Source organism: Anopheles moucheti, chromosome 2 (assembly GCF_943734755.1).
Source record: "Anopheles moucheti chromosome 2, idAnoMoucSN_F20_07, whole genome shotgun sequence".
In the NCBI taxonomy this organism is placed as follows: Eukaryota; Metazoa; Arthropoda; class Insecta; order Diptera; family Culicidae; genus Anopheles; species Anopheles moucheti.
Window position 1 is genome coordinate 72,116,308 of NC_069140.1, and position 26,344 is coordinate 72,142,651.

Below are 26,344 nucleotides of genomic sequence, written 5' to 3' on the forward strand. Positions count from 1 at the left end.
ACGCGCGTACGCTTCGATGCCTGCGGTCATCATGCTTACGAGACAGCACGGAGCTGGTTGTATCGCTGGGAACCAACAGTCCGTGCAACGTCCGTGCAGGGTGAGCGTTTTTTTTTTTGAGAAACGATCTCAAATCCAGTAGTAAAACCTTGCGGCACTTTGCAACAAGTGATGGCTGGCATGTTTACTCAACCGGCTTTCACACACCGACCTGAACCAGCTACGGCCAGTGGACCGCCAGCCAGGGCTATGGGTCGGTTAAATCTGTCTGAAGAATCAATATCCTAGAAGGATACTTCCGAGACACTGCTGATGCCGAGTGTGTGTTTGTTGCCTGTGTTTGGGGTTCAGAAATCCGGATGTTCTCTTGTTCGCCTTCTGCAGTGGCTCGTGACACTTGTACCCATGTTTTTCCTGCCAGCTTTCCCTGCTTTCCAGCGACATCATGCGTTACCACGCGTCAATGTCCGTTCTGGACGTTGACTGCGCTGGAGCGTATCCACAAAAACAACTCCACAATGTGTTACACGCTTCATAAGCGTGTACCCAGCGCCAGGTCACCGATGATCTGGTCAATCTGGCCTAGAGTTATGTACGGTTATGTTGAGCGAGCGAAAAAGCTTTAGCGTTATGTATTTTCACCGACTGACAGACTCCATCCTTTCCAGAATCGAATGAATTTTCTTCTGATAGACCCGTTTCACTCTCTTACAGACGCCCGCCTGGTGCGCCCGGGCTCCAGTATTCGCATTGTTCGAGAACGCTTTCCGCGTTGAGCGCAAACAACCATGGATCAATCGCCAAACAACAAGGTACATCTGGAGAAGGCACAGAACTTCATGCGCCAGTACCGGGATCCGGAGTCGCGCGAACTGAAGAAGCTGTCCGCCAACCAGTTCATGGACGTCTGGAGTCATTATGATCGCGATGGTGAGTAACAACAGGGGTAAATTGTTTACGAAAATAACAATTCATAACCGTGCGGGCGGGACATACTTTTGGGACTTGCCCAGGAGAAGAAGTGTTTCGATTTTATCAATCCTGCCCTTAAAAGCAAGGCACCGAGGAGATTATTGTGGTACTGAGCAAAAACTGGGGGTGTTTCTATATTTGCTTACCCGGCACATTTTCTTCGTTTCGTTTCAATTGAATCAATGTATCATTTCAAAGTGTGTTTTTCTTTTTCAGGGGTTTTACCTTCAAGAAGTGTGTTCATTTTATGATTTTTCTCCCCGCAAACCATAACGTCGTTGCTTGCTTTTAAGATTTCGTTTGCCCACTTTTGGCATTGAAGTTGCTTATCTTAGCTGAAGTACAATTTTTTTCTTACTTCTTGTGCACAAGGTTAGCACAATTTGTTGGCAGCGAAGTGTACCGCCGCGGTAAAAGAAAAATGGTTGTCACTATGGAGAAAAAAAAATCCCCGCTCTTCTAGCCCCTTGTTGCCAATGTTTGTGCTTTTATGCTGGCAGATTTTATTGTACCATACCTTCGATGGATGGTATAAGAATCTTCAAGGTTTTTTTGTATGATTGCCGGGTTTTCTTTTTATTAGCATCCGACAGTTGGAACGGAGCATCTCAATAAAACTGTATCCACCTTAATATTGGGCCGTGTTTGTTGTCTGCAGTGGCAAGTTTTATGGCTCATAGAAAGCTTCGAGCGATGAAACTTTTGGCGCCGTGGATGCTTTCTGACTGCATATCTAATCAAATTTATTGGTTCGAATCCTGTCAATGTTTTGCTACGCTCTATTATGCTTCCGTGACAAGTTGTTTTTGTTGATGTTCTTTATCTCTTCCCACTGCTGTGGGACAATGTTTTTGAAAGTTTTTCTCCCTGCACTTCCTTGACCTACCAACAGAAATTAGAGATTTTTATCAAGTTTTTCTAACTCTGTTGCTGCTTAACGATAATTAAATTCGCGTCATAGTTTTTCTACCGCAAATTGTATAACAATAGCTTTTTTTGGATGAAGCTCTCATAACTTTTCAAAATAAATCCTCTTCAGCACGCACTTTGAAAAGCCACAGCAAACCGCCTGATGAGCGGAGATGATGGGTATGGTTTATAAATTAATTAAAATCCCTGTTCATTAGACTGCGCTCACCGCCTCAGTGCATCACGCAAAAAGGTTGATGTGATTAACAATTTATACAGTCAACAACAAACACCGGAAACCAAAGCTTCATTAAAGTCTCGTAACGAGCATCGATACAAAACGCAACCGTACACTCGAGACGGCAAACGGTGATAAAGTGCTTAGCGTTGCCGTGGCATCCTGTTCTGTAGAATCGTAAAATGATTACCCCGCTTGTTAATGGGTAAGCGTGTATTTACAGTGCGCAGTGTGCGATGGTACGTAGTTTTGTCACGTAAGCGTTAGCAAACTCTTTGGCACTGATGATTGATTGAAAGTCGCTGGTCTCGTGCCAACTTGATGATTGTAACATGGTACGTGCTAATTAAGGGCGCCCAATAGTTTTGCGCTGATTGCATTTTTCAGCATTTATTACTTAGAAGAGGCGGAATAATTTGGTAAAAAAAAAGTTATGCGAATTAGTATCTTTTCACATAATTTTATATCGAATTTATTTAGAATGGATTAATCTTACGTAAGAACGAACGAGAAGCACTCCAATTTTAATTACAAAACCTTCGAAAAACTCATCTTCGGGTTGCCAATTTTTCATTTCTCAAAAGGCCTACCGCTTCTGCGTGGCACCCTTTTATGCGTTAATTTAAATGCAAAACTTTCAAAAATCTCTCAAACGCAATCGTGAAGCATTTGTAATGGGTTTTGGAATCTCCATTATGCAGATACCAATACAAAGTATTTTCAGCACGCCTTCGCCCTGTCTAGTAGCTGCTATGTTATGCGGATCAGGAATAAATTTAATCGCTTTATCAGTTACGCTATTTTCAACACCGTCATCATTCAAGGGGATTGACTATTTCTGTCTCAATATCCTCTATTATGGCCATTGCCTGTTATCGCACTGTCTAGTCAATTCTAGCCTATCACTGTCTTTCTACTATAAAGAGACCATTTATTTATTACATAATAAAATAAATGCGAAGTTCTTGCCTCTTTGTCCATATTGTAATAAAATAGTATACTGAAACGAGATACTTAGTGTAGTTAGTTCAACGTCAGTTTCAATGGCCTTACTCATTTAACTTATATATATTTATATTTAACACACTACATATGCATTGCCAGTTTTACTTTGTATTTTGAATGAAGAATTCATCTGGTCGCATAATCTTATGCTCATTGACCAGACCGTTCACTAAGAAGATTGGAACGATTAATGTCAGCATTTGGCTCAATGAGGTATTTGATGTTGTACCATGAGTAGGTCGTAATTTGAGAAACCTTAGGGGAGTTGGCCGTCTTCAACAAAGCGTTTATCTTGGGCAAGTGCAGCGCCTCTTGGCATCTCAGTCTCATTACGTCATAGAAACACGGTCAGAGCATAAAACTCATTCCCGCTACGCGTTACGCTTCTTGATCAAACTGATATCTGCCGAAAGACACTTGTGTGTGACACCGACAAGTCATGTGTCCGTAGCATCACAAATGATTATGGTATCCGCTTTGGAGAGTCAGTTCCCGATTCTTCTGAGTTAATCAAGAATATCAGGAACAAAGCATACATCGTAACATCTCGACAGTCGAATCTATTTTCCATTATGTATAAAGAAAAGAAATGTATAAGAGAAGAGAAAAAAAATCAAGATACTACATAGCTGAGTATATTGTATTTTATGAATCTGTGAATCTCGTATGCCATTAAAATATTACGAAAGGTGCCAACAAGAAGCGCCCAACCTGAAATATGTGTCGCATTAGCTGTTTGTCTACACTTCATTCGTTCGTAATCAGCTTCTTCAACTTTTATCCTGACTGCCACAAAAGTTCGCGTCACTACTGCCCCGCCAGCATTCACTGTTCTTACTCTCAGCTACTGTTATACATTGTTCTTCATTTTGTCGTCGACTGCCAGCCCTCCTATATTTAAAAAAAGCTGTTATTTCAAAATGTTTATTTATTCAAAATCGAATGTTCCAATTTGCTTGATTTTGAAAATATTAGAAAAAAAACAGATTGTTCTTTGTGGAAAATTCAAGAAGGAATTTAGTGACATGCTTTTAAGACTTCCTTCTGGACTAGAAGTTATTAATCCACTTTGAAAAATTCATTTTTATTCCTTGTGTTTTGCTACAAGACGTAAACAAGACATTTTTTTCACAACCGTTCATTTCTATCCCTATCCCTAACAGGAAACGGTTACATCGAAGGTTCCGAGCTGGACGGTTTTCTCAAGGAGTTCGTCTCAAGCGCCAACGCTACCGACATCAGCCCGGAGGTAAGTTCATAACTTATTTGCACCGACAGCACTTTTCGGTCTCGTCTGTTTTCCTCGGTGTGGTTGTGTGTGTGTGCGCGTGTGTGTCTGTTTGTTGGTGTGTGAGCCGGTGTGTGTGCGGTTGTGTGTGAATGTGCTGTGGGATGTATTTGTATGTCCTTCAGGCAAAAGGAATATCTTTCCATCAGGTCAACGTCAACGTTACCCTGTAACCGATGCGTTCTTGTTCAGCCCACCATTCCATTCGTACAAAAAAAATCCTCATTGATTAATTCACTGATGTGTTGTTTTTTTTCCTTTGGATTCGGTTCCCGTTTCGATTACGTTTCGTGTTACGTTTTCTTTATTTCGGTTCCCTCAGCAAAAAGCGGTTAGTATGTAGAAAAGTCTAATGTGTGAGACGGTTTGTGCTAGCGTAGGAAGATGAGAAACAAATCTAAAACCATACCCACACTAACCTCCTGTACTTCGGAACGTTTCAACAAAAAAAAAATCAAGCGTTAACATATACAAAGCCAAATATACAAATAACACACCATAAAGAGTGGCTTAATCGATTAGACAAATGTTTGTTTTCACCAATAATGCTACATGGAAATAATAATTCATTCTGCTTTTTTTCATTATTGACATATTAGAAAGTACTAGTCTATAATTGTTCTTATTGATACATAACTCTATGTATAATACAGCTGTAAGTTGTTTTTAGGTCCATTTAAAATGTAAATGTAAATATTTAAAGAAAATATTCTATGTTTGCTTTTTTTTAAATATATCTCATGTACTTTACTCCAATAAGTTTCCGATTTAAAAATTATGAAATCAAGTACAATATTAAATTTTCTAAAGTAGAATGGGTTAAAGTATATAAGAAATTCTTCGTACTATCTGGAACTTTTACAAAGTTGAAATCAATTGTGTCCGACACTGAAAGCTTTGCAAATGTGTTAATCGAACAAGCTTTCAACAAAAGCAAATTTATTTGGAAAATAAAATAAAAAAGTGCTATGAATTTCAGATCTATTCGGATACATTATAATTCAACTTGAGAAAATTTGTCACTTGAACTCGAAAACCCTGTATTTACTTGTCTTAATTTATCGTTGGTTGAATAACTTTAAAAACAGGAAAGCAAAACAAAAAACGTACCTAATAGTAAAACAAGTGTTAGTTAAGTATTAACAAGTATTGAAATGTGTATGGTTTTGATTGTTTTATCGAAAATCAGAAGCATAATTGACAACGCTAAACAACATCGCGAAACTTCTCATTGTCAAATGATCATTTTTCCCCTTCCGGGAGACTTTCAACAATTTTCCCGTTCGGTTAAGCCCTCTTTGGGGAAACATTTCTGCTTCGAAAACGTGTCCAACACTCAACATGACAAGTACACAAGCATCACGAACCAACTGACAAACCGGTACCAACAAACTGTGATTTTCGAGACATTCTTGAGATTGATTGCTTGACAAGCGCAAACCGTTATCGTCCAAAAGAAACAGACAAACATTATCAAACTACGACGATACCGGACCCAGGAGCGCAGTGGGCTAGATTGTTCCTAGTTTCACCTTCCCAATAAAAATCCACTCACAGTCGCTTGATTGCTTTCAAACAATAGAAAACAGCACCGAAACCTTTCGTTCTGGTAGCGAGTCTTGTGATTAAATTTTATCCACCTGTCCTTTTACCTTCCCTTCCAGCAGCCCTTTTATTTGGAGTGAAATGAAAAAGCAACATTTGCGTTAGTTTCCTTTCGCATCGCATCCGTTCCTCCACCTTAAGCAGCTTGCCTCGTGCTTTTCGTTCGTTCGTTTCCGCGCACCGGCAGGGTGCGGCACAATTCTACGGCACAATTGATTTTGTACAACTTTTTCCTCATTTCGTGCACCATCGGTCCGCGGTCCGCTGTCGCCTGGTTTGTTGGACCATAGCACGCTTTTAATAATGTTGCTTTTTTGAAATTAATGTTTCATCACGCAGCGTCTAGATCATTCTGTCCAGTCATCACCGTCAACGGAACGATTCGTGGAGTTGCTTAAAAAAAACAGCACAACTTTTCGTAGCTTTTTGAAAACTTCTAACGATGCAGTGCCCTTTGAAACCGATCGTTTTGTGATGGTGTGTGTGTGTGTGTATAAATAAATTTGTCCGTTCCTTAATGTCATCTATCTCTCATTCTGATGACTTTGTTAAGGCAGGTGGAGATGATTGAAATTTCATATCGCACGCCATTTGATATACTGCTTTTTTTTGCGTCCCCGATGAAACATATTTTAAATTGAACGTCGAAACCGATGTGTCCATAGCGAGAAAAAAAAGGATACAGTAATTTCCCACACATTTGTTAAAGTAAAAAGTATAAACCTTTTTGCATCAAACTGCCAGAACGCAGCTGGTTTTGCACTTCACGCGGAAGCACCATGCGCTAGGTGAATATTGAACATTATTGTGTTTTCTTCACTTTTCTTCTGGAACGCGTTCAACAGATTTATGGGTTGACCGTACCGTGCGCAAGTCAGTCACATTGACCTTGCGTTAAATCATGTTTCATTTCGCATGAATATTTGAAGCTAAAGTAAGCTATCGCTACCACCGGGCGCGTCGTTATGAGCGGTAATAAATGTTTAAATTTGTCGGTTTAATTGAGATTTAGTGCCTGTTTTAGCGTTTTGCTTGATTTATGATGCGATCCTTCGAACCTTCTTATCAGAGTGTCCGCTTCCGCCCCAAACAGTTAGCGGTGTTTACAACTCGTAATCACTGTTGCTGATAAGGGTGGAATTTTAATTTATTATTTCTTCTTCGCGGCTGTTGGACTACAACATTGTTTTTGTGTCATGACATTTAATATCACTAACTGAAACATTAGCACGACCCTTAGCACCGAGTATCACAATATAGCGCTCTATCACTCTGTAAGACACATTTTTTTCCGTACACAATCACTCGTGTTCCATGCATTTTCCCTAACCTTTGCACTGATTGGATTGGACCGTTTTTTGGGATCAATTTCATAAAATATGTTAGCTAACAGAAGGCATTAACAGAACGATACTAGATCTACTAGCGAATGTAGAGCATTGCTTTGGTGTGACGTTTGCTTCTTATTTTACGCGATTGTTTTCAGCTTGAACTAAAACACATTTTCTTTCGTTACCGTGTATCATTCCGCTGCCCTTTCACGCTGGATACAAATGCAAATACGGAAAACACATCAGTCACTTACCGATGAGATGCTGGTTGAGCTGAAATCATGCTTCATGGAGGCGTACGACGATAATCAGGATGGCAAAATTGACATCAGAGAGGTGAGTGACAACCGCGGTGGATTGACAGTGAAACTGAAAGATATAAAATGGTATTAAAGAAAATTTATGTAGCACATCTAGAAAAATAATTGTTTGGGTACATCTATGGAGTTTTTCTAAAAATTTATGTTAAAAGCTCTATGAAGACTATACTGCAATAAGTCAATATCAATAAGTTCGAATACACTTTCAAAAGGCGATGTGGATTCATGTGTATTGGTAGCGGCGCCGGTCTTTATACAACAGGACCGCTCCAAAATCCCATCTGGATTTATCTCCCGAGCGCAGGACTGACTATCCAGCTATGGTTAAATAAAGCCATGAAAGCCAGAAATAGCAGTGCTAGATCTCTTGAAATTGTTGTGCCGATAAAGCAGATTCAAGGCTGTGCTCATAAAGAATGCATAAAATATGTCTTTGAAAAAACTCCGTACATCTCCATATTTCTTCATGAGCTTCACACAATTCTCGAGCTAGACGCAGCGGCCGAAATTTCATTCGAGATTTTGAGAATTTTCTTCTTGAACTGGTCCAACCTTGCTTTTAGTAAAGACAGGACCAGGACCATACAGGAGTATATGTCTGTTAAGGACATACAGGACCAAACAAAAAGTCGATCCACAAAATTTGGAGTCCACAAAATTTTGTCCAAGAAGTCGTTTAAATATTTCAGAAACTAGTTTTGGAATTATCATCTGTTCTGGTACATCGGTTTGCTGAAATGCGTAGTACTTATCTCTGTAGATGTTTCGGATAGTAGAGGCAACAACTTAAACCATAAACTAAATGTTAAAGTACGCTGTGTTGAATTTGAAGCTGTTATTTAAAAAAACATTCCATTCCGGCATTCCGTTTGCTACTGTTTATTCTCTAGTTCTTTGAGTTCATTTTACATAAATTCATTTCTGGTTCATGCATCATTGTTCTATCATAGCTTATATTCCAAAAGTGTACAGTTCATGCACGCACAAAATGGTCCTGTTAACATATAAAGAGTTGTCAAATATAAGTTTACAGATAAACACAAAGATGATTACTTGACATATTAATAAACCCTTACAAATCCAACACTGACAACTATATCGATATAGAATAAGTACGTCGCGAGCACCTAGTGACACATATTTGACGATAAAAATGTGTTTTCGAATTAATTTCTATAAAGTACTGGGCGCCTCCATTAATTCACATTAGTTTTTGTATGATGCAATATACAGCGTTGTAAGGGATAACCGCTTTATGGGATAACCGCTTAGATACAAATAAAATTGGTCACACCTCTGCGCATTCCGGTTCAATAGAGCAAAACCTTGACTAACTTGAGAAACAAATCAAAATTCCCAAGAAAATAGCTCGAAATAATTAAAAAAAATCATGAAATTGCAAGGATACTTCGATTGCAACGTATCAACACCGAACATGTTGCCATCTTATGTGTCAACATCTGCTTCCGTTCAATTCAATTTGACGGACGAATCAATTATATGCCCGAAGTAAACACCATCCAACTGAACTCGTCAATATAATCCCCGAAAACCCTGTAATTTGTCGAACGTATACATGCAAACTTCAGAATTGGCTATCTATTCATGGTATATAGATTAGTGCACAACTTATTGAGCTATCTAATATGATGTAGATTTTCATAGCTGCCAAATGGGATCAAGTTCCGTTGATTGGACCTTCAATCAACAATCGATTTGGGTTCTCCTTCAGCTAAACTACAACAGGACCAGATTGCTCACAGCATCACTATACCCTCAAAATGAGATTTTTGTCGTATAAAATGAATTAATTTGACAGCTTGGTTTGGAACTTTTAGCTTCAAACGTCAGGCAAGAGTCTTCTCTAGATTACGTAAATTTGATAGACTATGATCAGGGAAATTCTTGCTGTGTCTGTATGTCTTATTCATCTCCTTCCATTCTACTGCACAACCATAACAATCACCCGAAGCCTACTTTTTAAAAACTGCATCCACTCGTACGGCCGAACGTAGCGTCAAAATATTCATCCGCTCAACCACTTGCAAGCGGATCAAAGGCTTCGTTTGAGTCCGTGGATGGAATCCTCATTTGGCAAATTGCCCATAAGCGCATGGATACGAACTGAATGGACAGTGCTTGCGCGCCCTAGTCGCTCACTTTGTATGCATCGCACGTTGCGCGACGATAGTTCAAAAATTGTGAGCATGGCGCTCCGTCACATCGTCCTTCTTTTCCACCGGTTTTAATGCCCTTCTTCCGTAAGAAATGTATTCAAAATCATTTTACCATAAATCCATCCTGTCCGTGTTTCCGCTGCGTGCTGTGCGCGAGCACTGAAAGCGTCGGGATGGAAAGGAATATTTTTGCTTGCTGATGTTGATTTTAGTGTGCGCGCATGATGCGGCACCATTCTTGGCACAGCGAACGAGAAGTAAAACCGTAAGGAAAGCGTTACGAACTGGTTTCATGGAAAGCTTTAGTCTATTTATAGCACGACGGTAGACAAATTCCTTCGCAGTGCCTATTATGGTTGAGGTTCCATTGTTCACGTTGGATGTTTCAAGCACTTTCCTTCTGTGCCTACTGTCGCCCATTTCCACTTTAGTGCTACAAGTGCTGCGAATGGTCAAAAATTATGATTGTCATACTTTATGCATTTCGAACTCTGATAATATTGTAAAATATTAATATTTTTCACAGCAATTATTTTTGGAAAAACAATCATATCCGATGCTTTTTTGTCATTAAAAAATTGTAGCAGGGAAAACCCTTTCTTTTTCGGTAATACTACTGTCCCATACCGTTATGACCGTTTTTCACACGTTCTACTCATTTTCCCAATCCCATTTGCCAAAGCCCCATCTGATGGAGCGATCGCTGCCAAAAATTATGACCGCAAAAACCGTCACGAATTGTGCCGCAAAAATGGCCCATTTCTATGTCATTACCGCCCAACAATGCGGGAAACATTTCCTTCACCGGAGTTTTTGTTCTTTTTTGCTCAATTTTCACATCCCACGTTCTTTGGGATTGTATCTTGGAAGCGTTGGCAAGCATGTTTGGTAGTAACTGGGCGTTGTACAAGAAGTCCGGATATCTTGCACTTTTCGCGATGATTCCGTTTCTTTATTGTGTTGTACCGAATTGAGTGGAATAACTATCGAATTGGTCGTTATGAAACTAATTGTTGCTTAATTATCTCCACTCGAATAGGACTTTGCTCCGCAATGAAGTCAACACGGTTTGCGCGGAGGGATATCTGATGCTGGAACGGAAGAGTTCGGTAGCAAACGGTTTTGTGTCGCGGAATTGGTACCAGCTGGTCATGAACATCATAGATGAGAATTGAATTTTAAACGATTTAACGAACGATTCCCTCCGCCAACCGTTTCCGGTGCCGCCAGTAGCGCGGAGTGCGATAAAAGTTAATCGTTTTATTTTCTCCGATATTATCGAGCGTGATAATTTTATGATGCAATATATTATCAGCAGTTAGTCATGATCCTGTGAATCTGTCTTTTTCTGTTTCATCCCCTGCTGCCACTTTCAGCTCGCCCAGCTGCTCCCGATGGAGGAGAACTTTTTGCTGCTCTTTCGGTTCGATAATCCACTCGAATCGAGCGTCGAATTTATGAAGGTAGGTAGAGGAAACCGCGAGCAGGGAACGAAACTGATGCGATAAGTGATAAATCAGCAGATATCCACACGTACGCGAGTGTGTGCCAAAGGGTGCAGCAGGAGATGGTAATTAAAATTGCATTAATTGATTCAATCCCGTTTTGTTCGTGACAGATCTGGCGAGAATATGACTCCGACAACAGTGGCTACATCGAGGCGGATGAACTTAAGGTACGTAAATTGTTTTTATTGTGCAAGCATGAGTTTGTAAAGAGCTTACAATTATTCACTTAACCCACTTAATGGCATCGAGTTGCAAGTGAGAATGTAAAACGTGGGATAAGTGATTTTGATATACGAATAGCATACTTTAGGGCGTTTTGGTTTGTATTTCACACCATTTATTTTCAAGGAACTTAGAACTTTTTTAATGTTTTACAATTTCTTGCAGTGTGTTTTGATGTGTAATTTTGACATTATAAACAAAGGGTTGATTTGTAATAATCCCTTACAGGATAATTATATTGTATAGTCTGTAAAATATATATATAACTTCAACATGTTCCGCGCTACATAACCCAAAGTTGTGATCTATGGATACCGCATCTAACAATTTTGACACGACATTATACAGGTTAAGGGATATCCGAAATTGTAACATGAAATTATTGTTTTTAAAATTATTGAAACATTTTGTGTTTAAACAGCGTTTTCGGGCAGTTGTTTATAATTCACTAGAATGTAAATCAGCCAACAGAGCTCTTGAGGTAGCAATGTCATAAAAGAAATAACATTAAGTTAAACACATGCCATGAATTAAAATTTTTATTCACGTCCATTAGATCAGATATATTATTAGATAAAATATAGATAATACCACCAATTTGGTTGTAAACTTCACAACCCTCGTAACCAAAATTTAAAAGCATTCTCCTCCACTAGAATCACTTTCACGAGGCCTTCAAAATTTAACGGTTAATCGATGAATTTTGGTTTAAACAATATCTTTTGATAGCTGTTTTTGACTTATTTGCGTTATAAATGCATACTTTTAGGCGTGTAATCAATGATGATCAAAATCATTGTACATTACTATTGCTTTGTTCGAAGAATAAGTAGTAAATTTGTTTAATATGTTTTACTTTTTTACCTTATATTATAAAATACACCCGTTCAACCTAATGCATTCATCAATCGTTTGGTTGATTAACCTCATTTCAGGATTAGCATCTCGAAACAATAATAAACAATTTAATTTTGATCCATGGATAACCCTTGCACTTAATCGTACTAAGACACGAATCCGCTCCCCATTAACCTTGGGGAACAACAGCGTCTACCGTGCGACGGGAATGTGCTGGAGTTAATTCAGATAATAAAGTAGCGATTTAACGCGCAATTTTCAGAAGACCCGGCCCTGATCGGTCGGCAGTGTCGGGCGAAGGAGTTCAGCACGCCGTGCCGAAACTTTGACAGCCGTGACAAATAGCGGGAAACATAATTTACCAACCACAGCGGCGTCTTGAAAGGACATTTAAAGTGGCTCTCAACATCGTCTTAATTAGCTCACCACCGCAACGTTACTCCCGGACCGCACGGGTGCAAGTGTGCACCCATCTAACCGCCCAAACCCCCGGCAAAAAGCCACATCAATCAGCATAATCTTTTTGCCAGCTCTGGTCTGGGTGTCGGGGTGCTTTACTCATGGCTACCCCTTTTTTTTCATCGCCTATTTGCAGAACTTCCTGCGGGATCTCTTGAAGGAGGCGAAAAAGATAAACGACGTGTCGGAGGACAAATTGATCGAGTACACCGATACAATGGTGAGTTTTTGCACGGGTAGTGAACCATCCTACTGCCGTTGAACGTTAAACGATTTGACATGATTGGCGAGTGATCATTATTATCTATTGTTTTTTTTTCGTTTTCTATTTGTAGCTACGAGTTTTCGATGCAAACAAAGATGGAAGATTGCAGCTGTCGGAAATGGCGAAGTAAGTAAATGGTGGCTGATTACGCCTTAAAACTAACAATTTTTCGATACAGAAGGCAGAGTACGTGACAAAAGCATTTTTCTTACCAATAAGTACCCAATAGGGTGTTGAAAATCTTGAATTTAAAATGGAACAAATAATTTTCGCTATTCAAAATAATTAACAAAACAAATGAACTTGTGTTACAATGACGGTTAAATATGCAAAATATTCTTCTTAGCTTTTCACACATATCAAATCTTTTCTATTGAAAAAAAAAAATAATTGTCTTCATCCGAGGATTCCAACGACACATTTCAAACTCAAAAATGTAACATTTGTATCTTCATCAAGTAAACATTCCTTCATAATGTAAAGCAAAAGTTTTCCAAAGTGAGGTGCCTGTTCGGGTTTGTTTATGGACATAAATTCCTCACAAATTTCAACACCCTTTCCTGTGGTGCTGGTTAGCTGCACGCTGTGCCGGAATAAAAGCTCCGGTTGTAACGTTTAACAACGCACTTGTTGCGTTCACCATGACAAATGCTGGCTAGAAAATAACACATTTACGCACATAAAGTAGACAAATGTGTTTGCTGTTTGTTGTTTTCAAAGCGTTGCTTACAAACATAAAAAGTTGTACACTCGTCACGTGCTGCTGTAGCATCGAACGATCGAAAAGTTCTAACCGAACACCGGTTTTGCGAGTGAAATTTTCTCCTTTGAGCGAAAGTTTGATTCGTTTGTTGTTTTAATTAAAGTTTCTTCTTTCGTTTCTCCCTTTGCTTCCACCTGCCAGACTGCTTCCAGTGAAAGAAAACTTCCTGTGCCGGCAGGTGTTTAAGGTAGGTGTCAATAAGCCAATTTCGAATAATTTTAGGTGGCACATGAATGGATGCGGAAACGGGATGAAACCGATCGATCGTTGGGTTCTGCGAGTGGGATGATGTTTCTTACCTTTACTCTATTTTTGGTGGTTAAACTCTGTTTTGCGTTTTCTGATTTTCTGCTCATATTTTATTATGTCCTGTTCTTGGGTTACGGAATATATAAACATCTCTGTTTGCTTCGACAGTTACTGTTGAGAAAACACATATTCGTTAGTCGTCAGCTCAACAAATAATCACAGACACAGACGAACAGCTCAATAACTGCCGTACATTCTCTGTTTTGAATACACCCATTAGTAGCTTGATAGTTCATTTCGAAGCTGTAATCCTTTGCTTGCTGATTTTTGATAAAACAAACTCCATACCATTTCTCAGAACACATTCAACAGAAACTGAATCTCCTCCTTACCATACAACGTAGATGTAAAATTGAATATTTTCTTTCCATAATCCTTGTAGAAAAAATAGATTATTCTCCTCACTAAAGCTCAGTACTAAGACGTTCTCTTCTCGTACTGCTGACCCTCTGTGATTTGTATGAATTATGGACTCAATTTAGCTACATTCGTTCATGATTATGTGCAGTCAAACTTAATCTGTCCATTATAATGCCTACCGTCAGCAGTCTGTCTTTGATATCGCATCAAGTCCACTGTTCCACCGTTTGTGGCTTACTGAGATGATGTCTGATTTATGCTTGCAACACTGATTTATGCTTGCCGTGCCGAAACAGACTCGGAGACATGAGTGCGTCGGGAAGGGTGAGAAATTTCGTCGGGAAAGGAAAGAAAAATGAAACTTTAAACGTCGGTCCATTCGTCAGAAGTTACGCAGTCTGTCTGGACTTGGTCCCGGCTTGGGCGAATTCCAAGACAACAAAAAAAAAATACAAATCCCGGCCAACCTTCGAACAATGATGGCAAAAGTTACAAACTTGTAGGACCAGGACACTTTAGGAAGGGATGGTTTTTGGAAGTTTGTTCGCGTCCTTCATCGGTTTTGGTTTATTTGTTCGTTTAGCTGTATCATTTTCCCTGTCGGAACTAGCAATGAGGATACATATAAGACTAATTTGAAGGAACTCTCCCTTTCTGCGCATCTTGCCCGGCGAGACCATCTCAAAATACGGTCCATTTACGATGCTCATCGCTGGTTAACCCTCTAGTGACGAATGCCATAATAGAATGTGTTCAATAGCTGTTTTACTCTGTGTACAGTTTAGATCAACTATCCAATAAAGTGGAACGTCGATTATCCGCGAACACCGCCTGAATAATGGATGTAATATTAAAACTGCCCAAATATTGAATACTGCTCAAGAGCTGCTTTACATCAAATGTCAAATTATTGTAATTGCAAACAACGATCCTCATTAAACCGTTCTCGGTGGACGAATTGATTAATAAACATTAAATATTAAACAAATGCCAGAATGTCGAATGTCAGTAAAACCGATTTTAGTAGCAAAATATTTTATTCCTTTCACATTGATTTCTATTAGAAAATTTGCCCTTTGCATGCCCTTGAATTTAAGCTGAACGCTATAAGCATTCATTTGTTTTTAATTTTAGTAAATTGTTTTTGTGCTTTGTATAAATAATTGGAGCGGCCCAGTGGAATGATGGTAGCGAAGCCGGTCATCACACGAACGGACCGGACCAAAATCCAATCTCCCGTAGCTTGGACTGACTATCCGGTTCTAGCGAAACAAAAAAAAATAATAATAGTGCTGATAAAAAAGATGGCTTGATTTTATCTTTTAGAATATTTCAAATTCCTCTCGGGCCAACAGGTAAAACTGTTAAACAAGTCAAAACTATTCCACTAGTCGTCATTTTTAACCTCACGGATAATCCACCCGCCGTTTAATCAGCCTCCGGATAATCTTTTAAACCTGCAGTCCCGGTTACCCATGACATTTGTTTAATCGGTTGCACCCGGATAATCGAGGTTCTACTATAATCATACTACCAAAATTGATTGCATACTGACAGACGTATTTGGCATACAATTTTTATTATTCATGAAAAACGTCCATTCCATAATGTTTGAGGCTACAAATTTCAAATGATTGTACGATCGATACACTAGCTAACCAGCCCGCACTTTAAGGGTTGATTTTTAGTTGTCCTCAAAATCATCTGACAGGCCCTACCGTAAAATGCGCTCGAAAACTTTCCGCAAACTTCACCTACTTGGTTTCAACTTTCTTCGACCGTCAAAATTATTCGGTCAGGAAATTTTGAGCGCTCAGGGTGCAGGTTCCCTGAAGGTCCAAATATCTTCGTACCAACAACCACTCAACAATGGTAGGAGTGTCTCGGAATGGTCTCCACTACACCGCAAAAACTAAAACCCATCCCGTTCCTCCCGAAAAAAACCAGCTGCAAGGACACGCGTAGCAAGGCAGGAGTTTCAATATTTGCCAAAGAAGCAAATTGTTGGGTGAAAAACTTTCATTTCTCTCCTTTTTCTTGATACTAACTTTGACCAAGGGCGATGTTTTTTTTCTTTAACCGAAGGGAAATATTAGTCTGGCTTCATTCCAAATCCTGCTGAAAGCGGAAACACTGGGGACTGGAAGTTTTTTGGTTGCTGATACGAGTGTAGGATTTATATTTGTTCGTTGAAATTAAAATTAATCGTCACGAGCACGAATGCAACAAGCAACTGGGTTGTAATGCTGCAGCCCCATATAAAGCAAAACATCGCTCATAATCGGCTTTTCGAATGTTTCACCATTTATCTCTATCGCTTACTGTCTGTCTGTTTTTACGTTGTTGATTTAAATAATTTCGCTCGGTTTACTATTACCATAATCCCACAATTGTTCACCACCCAAAATGCAATCGCTTGTTCACTTTACACATGAATAATTTCCTCAAAAGCATTCTTCTACTCTTCGTTCCTTTTTCATTCACCGCAACTAATTTTACATACACTTTATTCACGTAAACATAATTTTCTTTTTCACTCTCAATTAGGTTTTCATGTTTTGTCGCTTTTTTATTTAAATCAATGGTTTAAAAATGGTTTGTAAACTTTCGACATCGATGTGTTCAGTACGACAAATTGCTTCATTATAACCAATCAATCACGCAATGTTCCTAATTATAATATCACTCTTATCTTCTCTTTTAATCTCTCTGTCTCTGCACTACTCTTCCGTTTGTATGCTGTATAAAAAAATGCAAAAACGTAACAATAAATAAAAACCAAAATGGTTGAATAATTCTAACTAAAAAATACAATCACTTGTGGAAACTGAAATGCAAAAAACAAAAAACAAATGCATACAATATAAATAAACGGTACTAAATTGTAAAACAAAACTGCGTTAAAAAACCCAAAACCAACCCACTATAAAACACCATCACAATTCGACATTTGTGTTGCGCAACACCTTGCACAAACAAATAACAATAAACTACAAATGGCAACTAACACAACTAACGGCCTTCCGAATGAAAACATAACAAAAACACATCCGTGAAATTCCGACCATCCCGTTGTATTCCTTTCACGAGCGACTCCCTAGGAAGGGAAAATAGACGAAGAAGTGAGTACCAGCCTCCGTCCATCCGCGAAGGATCAAAACAAAACAAAAACACTACTGGCTGTTTTACGATCTCTTTTGTCTTCTTTGGTTTTCGTTACTACATTTCTCTCTATTTCTATCTCGTTTACCTGTTTTGATTGTGTTGTGTAACTTAGTGGTAACAAGTTGTGTGCGGTTTTTCCAATTTTGCAAATGCAGCTACGATGTTCGATTGTTTCACTGTCGCTGGTTTGTTTATGCTGCGTCGTTTTCGTTTATTGTTGAAATCGGTAGAGACATGCGTACCGGGTAGTGAATGTGATAAAATCATTCATTTTGTTTGGATTCCTATACCTTTTTGTTATTTTATTTTCCTCCACAAACCATATTCGGTGTTTTCGAGTGGTTCAATTGTTTTATGTTTGGTTTATTTATTATTAGTAGCCATTTGGGACGAAAAAATGGGTTGTGAACGTTGCTTCACACTTTGCAAACCAGAACGGGATTGGTTCAAAACTGAAACTCAATTGAAAGTGACACAATAATGTGCCACTCGTTGGTGGTTTCGCTTACCATTTGGCAGCTGGTGGCATAAAAGCTTCGTGGTTTTGTTCCTTTCTTTTTTTCCTGTTGCATAAAATGGGGTTGTTTGTGCGAATGAATGCCAATTTTTTAATTTTAATTTTCCCTTATGGGGCACTTTTCTTCCTTCCAGTGTCGTAAAATGCATTCGTAACGGTGCAGGTGTGACAATAAACTATTTCGCCTACCGTACAGGTGGCGTTCTGTCGTTTAATTACGATTCCATGAAATATGCTGCTTGACGAAAATGAGTTAATAAATCGAGTCCTTTTCGCTAGTTTCCCTCATTCCAAGAACTCACACACACTCATACCGAAAATAAACCCAAAAAATATGTAGCTCTACCCATGCCCGTAACATAATTAATCAATGTGCATTCTGCACAACAGACATTAAAACATGATTATTTAATATAATTAAGTAAAAGTTAAGCATGTACGTTGAATGCATGGTTAGTAGAGTAGATTCCTTTTAAGCATGCATGAATAAAATATTCTTATTACCATTATTGAAATTAATACAAATAAAACGATTTTCCATAAAGAAACACTGATACACTCAAACCAATAAAATTATATATTATATACTTACATTGCTAACATTTATACATAACCGTGCAAATAGACATGTAGCGATTTTTCTCAGTGAGACATTTCGCAATGCTATTCGATGAAATGCGATGATAAGATGAAACACGGCTGGTCGTTTTGATCGCGTCTAAGAAATTGCTCAATTTGGCTGTCATTGATTACAAACGAAGTCATTGATTATGTCGAAGTAAAAAATCGGTGTAGATTGTGTTTAAAATTATATTTATTATATTACATTATTACTTAAATATATTATTTTTTAAATTATATTATAACTTTCCAGTTGGTCGAGAAAAATTTCTTCAAAAACTACCAGTTTCCGAATGTATAGTACCAGGAGAGCATCCACGGAAGAGGTAGCTCCTGGTACTGCGCCGTAAGGTATGCAATATTTAAACACTAACTTTGCAACCAACTTGCAATGCAATGCGCCGTAAGGTATGCAATTTTTAAACAATAACATTCCATACAAAACGGCTGTTTTGAGATTTTCGATACCAGGAGAGCATGTCTCTCAAGAGGTGACCCGCAGACACTCAGTCACTCAGTCACCCATGAGTGCCAGTCACTCATGAGCGCCGGTCACTCATGAGTGCCGGTCACTCATGAGTGCCGGTCACTCATGAGTGCCGGTCACTCATGAGTGCCGGTCACTCATGAGTGCCGGTCACTCATGAGTGCCGGTCACTCATGAGTGTCGGTCACTCATGAGTGCCGGTCACTCATGAGTGACTGAGTGACTGAGTGACTGAGTGCCTGAGTGTCTGCGGGTCACCTCTTGAGAGACATGCTCTCCTGGTATCGAAAATCTCAAAACAGCCGTTTTGTATGGAATGTTATTGTTTAAAAATTGCATACCTTACGGCGCATTGCATTGCAAGTTGGTTGCAAAGTTAGTGTTTAAATATTGCATACCTTACGGCGCAGTACCAGGAGCTACCTCTTCCGTGGATGCTCTCCTGGTACTATACATTTGGAAACTGGTAGTTTTTGAAGAAATTTTTCTCGACCAACTGGAAAGTTATAATATAATTTAAAAAATAATATATTTAAGTAATAATGTAATATAATAAATATAATTTTAAACACAATCTACACCGATTTTTTACTTCGACATAATCAATGACTTCGTTTGTAATCAATGACAGCCAAATTGAGCAATTTCTTAGACGCGATCAAAACGACCAGCCGTGTTTCATCTTATCATCGCATTTCATCGAATAGCATTGCGAAATGTCTCACTGAGAAAAATTGCTGCACGTCTATTTGCACGGTAACAAATGAATTGAACCAACTGTTTTCAAAAAACAAATACAAAATTAAGCGCAAATCAGCTGGACGTGATTTCGGTTGCATAAATAAAGGTGTACAAAATGTGTCAGGGTCACATCGCCGTTCAAGCCGTGAACGAAACTTAGCTTAACTATGAAGTTACTATAAACCGTTAATTAAAAAAGATGTTTTGTATAACAATGTATTTTAATAGTTTATGTTCTTTCGTTTTACGTTGGCATATAAGTAGTGGATATATAAAATTGTGTAAATTGTTTCATTTAGGAATTAATAACGAATTTAAAGAAATGAATTCATCAATAAAAGGCGATAAAATATTAGTTTAAACAATAATTACCACTATATCCAATATTTTGTATAAAATATGTTCGTTAAATAAGTTCAAAAGTGCCGTAATATGAGAAAATATTTCTTTGCTGATTAATCATAGCTAACGTCCTTCTGTATTGATTTTCGCTAATTTTAACTGTGTGAATTCTACGAAGTGAATAACCACTCACACTTCATATTTTGCTACTTAACAATTTCATTATTAGTGGTGTGATGTTTAGGACACTGAATTAATTTTGTTCTATCAAACTTCACGAATGAATATTTATTTATTAATTAAGTTTTCAACTGTCAACATCGATGTGACCCTACTACGAATTATAGCAATCTAAGTTACGATCGCGTGATGTGCGCTATTCCAAAGGTTTACCAAACTTCATGTTAAGAGTTACAATCATTTCATGAAGGCACGACCTGGCCGTACTTCTGTAAATTTAAAATGCTAAGATTTAAATGCCAAACTAAAGTTAGAAACAGCTCCAATCTGGCGAAACAATTGTAAAAGAAACGAATCGTATAACGTAGCCTGATGGTATCTTTGAATAACAAAACCCTAAAACACCAATAACTGTCTCGAATACATACCAGACCATATGTTCTGTTCGTCTCGCCTACTGCATACCATGATTTAATAAAATCGAAAAACCATCTTCCGACACGTTTCTTTGACACCTCTGCAAACTACCCGCTAGCCTCTGTTTAGTATCGGTGACATACTTCCCACCTGTCGTTGGCTTACACGTGCATGAAATGGAACGGCGTGCTATATGCTGCCCACATAAAACAAAGATAATGTTACCGTTACCTATGCGTCCTTCCCGCTCGGGACGAAATGTAACTCGACCTGAAACGGAGCCGATAAGAGTGTGTAAGGATTTCTCAACTTGAAAATCGATCACAACGCATGATGTGCCCATACGTGTGCTTCATTGTGTGCTTCATGCACGAACGAGTAAACGATAGCGCTGAATCAATAGTCTGACAGGACAGGTACAAACGACACTTTTGGGCCCTCGCGCAAATGTTACGTTCGTTTCGAATTCCATAACGCAACACGAGCTAGCTGAATGAGAGCGCGATTATGAATACTTTGTCTCGTTCGCCAAACGACCATTACGATCAGTGAAATGAAAAAAGTTACACAGTTTAAAGCAAATTCGCTCTAAGAAACGAGCGGTCCAGCGGTCGTTACAAATTACATTCCAGCAAAGCCAAATGGTTGTCGTTTTATCTTCCCTTTGCACCAACGCCAACGTAACGATTCACAAAAGTTTGCCGGTAGTGTCCTTAACAAACCCCACTAGCTCTACTCATAAGAAGCTCATATCTGATCTCTAGCTAGAATGCCCTGAAACGATTATTATGCACTGAAGCATATGGTACTGTACGTTCGTTCATAAGACGCTGTAAGAAACCGGTCTAGCGTAAAAAAAACAGCACAGAATATAACATCCCACAGCTATAGCGCGACACAAAGCAAAACAAAAATAATAATAAACCGAAGGCTTTGTCTCCTGCCGTAGCTGATGCGGGTGCGTACAAGGACGCGCAGAAGTCCTTCCAGGAAAGCCAATATAATGATGAGAAGAAAAGCTCCAAAGGACACCGCCGTACGCTGGGAAAATCGCTTTCGGAATCGGCTCGGTATCACCATTAAGATGATTATTTTACTGTCTTCACACGAAGTACTTTTATGCACTTGGAAGAATGTTTCTATACGCTGGTAAACCGGGTAGCAGCAGGCGTTGTGGGACAGCTCGGCATTCACTAAGCTGCCACTGTCTCATTTCGCTTTATTCGTCCTTCTTTACCAATGCCCAACCGGGTTCGATCTTTACTTTATAGTTTGTCATATTCTGGTTAAGACCATGCTAATGCTGGGCAGTTCGTTCGAGCATCTTTTCTTTTGCGAATGAACAGATACGCCTTTGTATCTTTTCTTTGTAATACTTTCTGCAACATTTGTAAGCTTAGAAACATTTGTGGAAATTCGCTATTATAATCGCTTTCGTAATAGAAATATAAATTTAAATATATGAATATTTATCATCAAAATTCTAAAATTCATTTCGTCATATAAATTGCATAAAGTAAGGCGGTTTTCGTTGTAATACTTTCTGCAACTTTTGTAAGCTTAATTTGTGGAAATTCACTATTAAAATCATTTTCGAAATAGAAATATAAATAATAATATATGAATATTTATCATGAAAATTCTAAAAAAGCCATTTTGTCACGTAAATTGCATAAACTAAGGCGTTTTGTAGAATGTTGTCTAACTTGCGGTCACATCACACTCATGCCAAAGCGCCTAACAGTAGGCAATTTGCAGCATTTGTTATTAGTATAATAATGTGTTTCAGATTAAAATAGCAATGTTTGTGTAACATTAATTTTTCACTTTCATTTACAAATCAAATTATATATTTTTGTGTCATTTTTATTGTTCCAAAATGTAATAAATGAAATTATGTAACCTTTTCGTAGGTGGCTAAAACTTTCAATTATGTTTTTAGCAACTTTGAATTCTAATTGGTGTTTCTTATAATTACTAATTGGTGTTACTAGTAGTACGATTGGATCGTTTGTTTATTAAAACAAATAATGTTTACAAAATGTTACCTTTTTCATAATAAAAATGTATATTTACCATTTCCGACATGTTGCGGTGCGTAACAAATGACGGTTATAGAACTTCCGTTTGCGTAAGATCGACTAGGATTAGGAAAGTAACGTTTCATCTGGTGCTGAACTTTCTATCGTAGCTTTGGCTAAGCCGTTTGTTTCATTGAGTTACTGGTGTTTGTTCTTAAAAACGTTGCGTTTTTTGGTTTTGCGTTATTTGGAAAATTTTCCCGTTTTGCTGTAGGATTGTGTCTGTTTAATGGCTGGTTTTGTTACAGGACTTTGCAACTGCTCAATGGCAATGCCAACGCAGCACTTATAAGTACTGTTTGCCATGCTTTCACAGTATGATATGTGTGACGCTGATTTATTAATCCGGTTCTGTATGTTTTTCTTTTTCCACGCCGCTGAACCAGGGCGCCGCTAAGCTAACGAAAGATGACATCGAAAAAGTGTTTTCACTCTACGATCGTGTAAGAAATTCAGCTTAATGTGTGATAGTAACATCCAAGATCAAGTGATATGATATAAACCATTTTAATATTTGTTTTGCTTTCTTGGTTTATGTTTCTCTTTGCTTGCACTAGGACAATAATGGTTCAATTGAGAACGAAGAATTAAGAGGTTTCTTGAAAGATCTGCTCGAGTTAGTGAAGAAGGTACGTGGCTGCCAGCTTCCAGCGTAAAGTTTAACCTTTCCCGTGAACACACTTATTTCCCCTGTCAATTCTCTTCCTTACCACCAGGATTACGACGCGCAGGACTTGATCGAGTTCGAGGAAACGATTCTGCGTGGCGTCGGGTACGACAAGGATGGTAAAATTTCGCGCAAAGAGCTCACCATGATTCTGCTGGCGCTGGCCAAACTGCCGCCAGAGGACGACCAGTAATTAATGGCGTCGGCGGTCTGCATCGAGACTACTAGTAGCAGCCAGCCCTGTAGTAGTAGTGGTAGCAGCAGCCAGGACCCGATCACCAAGGACCTCTTTCCGCCCATCGCCAGCGTGCAGGACGGCATCAGGGATCTGTATCGTAAGTTTCGGCGAAAGATTCACAAGAAGGACTAGCCGCACTCTAGCAGCAGCAGCAGCAGCAGCAGCATCAGCACGCAAACAGGGCAGCTATGCTTTCTTAGTGGTTTTTAATGCTTTAAGGTAAACGAAACGATACAATTCCCCGTTTTCGTGATGCGCTTCGCATGGTGAAGGGAATCGAAAGCCACCTAGTGACAAGTAACAAAACAAAAATTGAACACCATCAAGACACACCAAACACAATGCAACACATTATAGAAAACAAAAAAACGCGGCAGATCGGCACGGGTGCTGGCCGTACGGTCGGTGCAATGTCAACACAACACACATAATGCCGTTGCAACGAAGGACGCGTACAATTAGAAATTATAAAACACACAACACAACAACAACAAATAAGCAAGAAGACTTACCCCGTTGAACGGCTTCCTCCCCGAAACGAACCGAACCTGTTAACGAACTCCGTCTGCGAAGGTCTGCGATCGGAATCCGGAATGAAAACAAAAAAAAAACAACCGGAAATGCATGTTTTTTCAAAACTCGTTGTTGAACGTTACAGACACACACAAACACAATGCAACACACTTTTAAAAACGCATATCTGCTATTTAAGCGAAACAACACACTAAATCTCTAATCTAACTATTTCACTTATTACGCTAATATGCAAACAAAAAAACTATCCCTGATTGTGGCAGAATGTTGTGTGCTTCTCCTCGGCAAGGAAATGCATCGGTGAGGTTAAGCCAGGATTGATGTGATTGAGTGTTAGAATCTTTCTCTGTTTTTTAATGCGGTACGCTTTTTATCCCCTTTTCGCTACTGTGAAACCGTAACATCGAGAAACTGCTCAACAGGCAAATGCTAATATACGAACAAATTAAACCAACCAGTCAATATTCGCATATACGTACCATTGCTATAAACCGAGCGTTAGAAGAAGAAAAAAAAACAACAATGACACACGGCAAACTTCTCAGGCAAACGCGTTATAATGGAATGTGATGGCGGGTTTTCATCCCACACACACACACGATGTACGTAAATTTTGAGTGATACAGGATGGTTATGGCCTAAGGGACTAAAAATGTTGGGCCATGGCTAAACTTTAAGCTGATAAAAACACGTTGTGCTATTTGCTAAGCAGCTTCCTTTCGTTTCGATTCCATCTGCGTGCGAATGTACAGTGGAATAACGTTTATCCGGATGTCTGTTAAGTGGCTCGGATGGTTTATCGGTGCTGATCAGAAATAACAATTCCAATGTGATAGTCCCAATTCCCAACACAATTTGCCCTATCACCTGCAAAGTCCATGATGGCAAACGGTGAAAGCCTCAATGCCAGGGAATGTTATCAACAACAATTGGAGGTTTTTTTTTTGCAATAATCAACTACAAAGTCAAATAAAACCTACTAAATATGAATGGTGATTAAAAAATTACTGACTGAAGATTGCATGATTACAGTTTTCATGTATTCTATGCTTAGAATTTATTTTGCCTTCAGGAAAAAGGACTTAACTACAATCCGGACGCGGCATTGTGTCAGCAGACCTGAACTCAAACAGTTTTTTGTGCCCATTGACCATCAATAGCCCGGTGGCATGATGGTAGCGGAGTCGGTCTTCACACGAACGGACCGGACCAAAATCCCATCCGGACCAATCCCCCGTAGCAAGGACTGACTATCCTGCTACGTGGTAAAATAAGTCGATACGGCCAGGCCATTCTAAAGAAACAAAAAAAAACACCATCAATAGTTTCGATTTTTGAGGACTGCTCTCGGCTTTTTTTGGATTCGATGCTCTGTTTGGACCTAAAAGATTCTGTCCGACGCATCTGAGTTCTCTGGTAAAGCGATATCCTTTATCAGACAAAGCGAAATTATACGTCAGAATCTTCAGTCATACTGTGGCGCCTTATCAGACGTGACGGCTCTCGACAGAAACTTTCTCTCAACAACGTCTATCTTGTCCAGGTGAACTTCTTCATTGTTTGGCTTCATAATAGATCGATATTAATTTCTCCTCGATCTTCGATTGTTTGGGAACTAATGAATTTGCGCAGATGGGGGGCTGTTTTTGTTGCTGTGTCCCTAGAATATGGAGACTCTTGCAACATCCCTGAAGAATTAAAAGGCATGAGACATGTCGACCTTCTGATTCTGTATGTATGTGGTGATTGCTGTCCACAAAACAAA

General features: G+C 39.0%; 1 protein-coding gene across 1 annotated transcript; it reads left to right on the forward strand.

Moving 5' to 3' along the window:
- Positions 1-788: 788 nt before the first annotated feature.
- On the forward strand, positions 789-24,416 carry LOC128310026 (calbindin-32). The gene is made up of 13 exons (XM_053046558.1): positions 789-930; positions 4,288-4,373; positions 4,735-4,743; positions 7,595-7,684; positions 11,222-11,308; positions 11,464-11,520; positions 13,029-13,112; positions 13,228-13,283; positions 14,062-14,107; positions 17,691-17,711; positions 23,527-23,583; positions 23,698-23,769; positions 23,857-24,416. Exons 1-13 carry the CDS (start codon positions 789-791, stop codon positions 23,998-24,000), a joined length of 951 nt encoding a protein of 316 aa, XP_052902518.1. The 3' UTR covers positions 24,001-24,416.
- Positions 24,417-26,344: the final 1,928 nt, after the last annotated feature.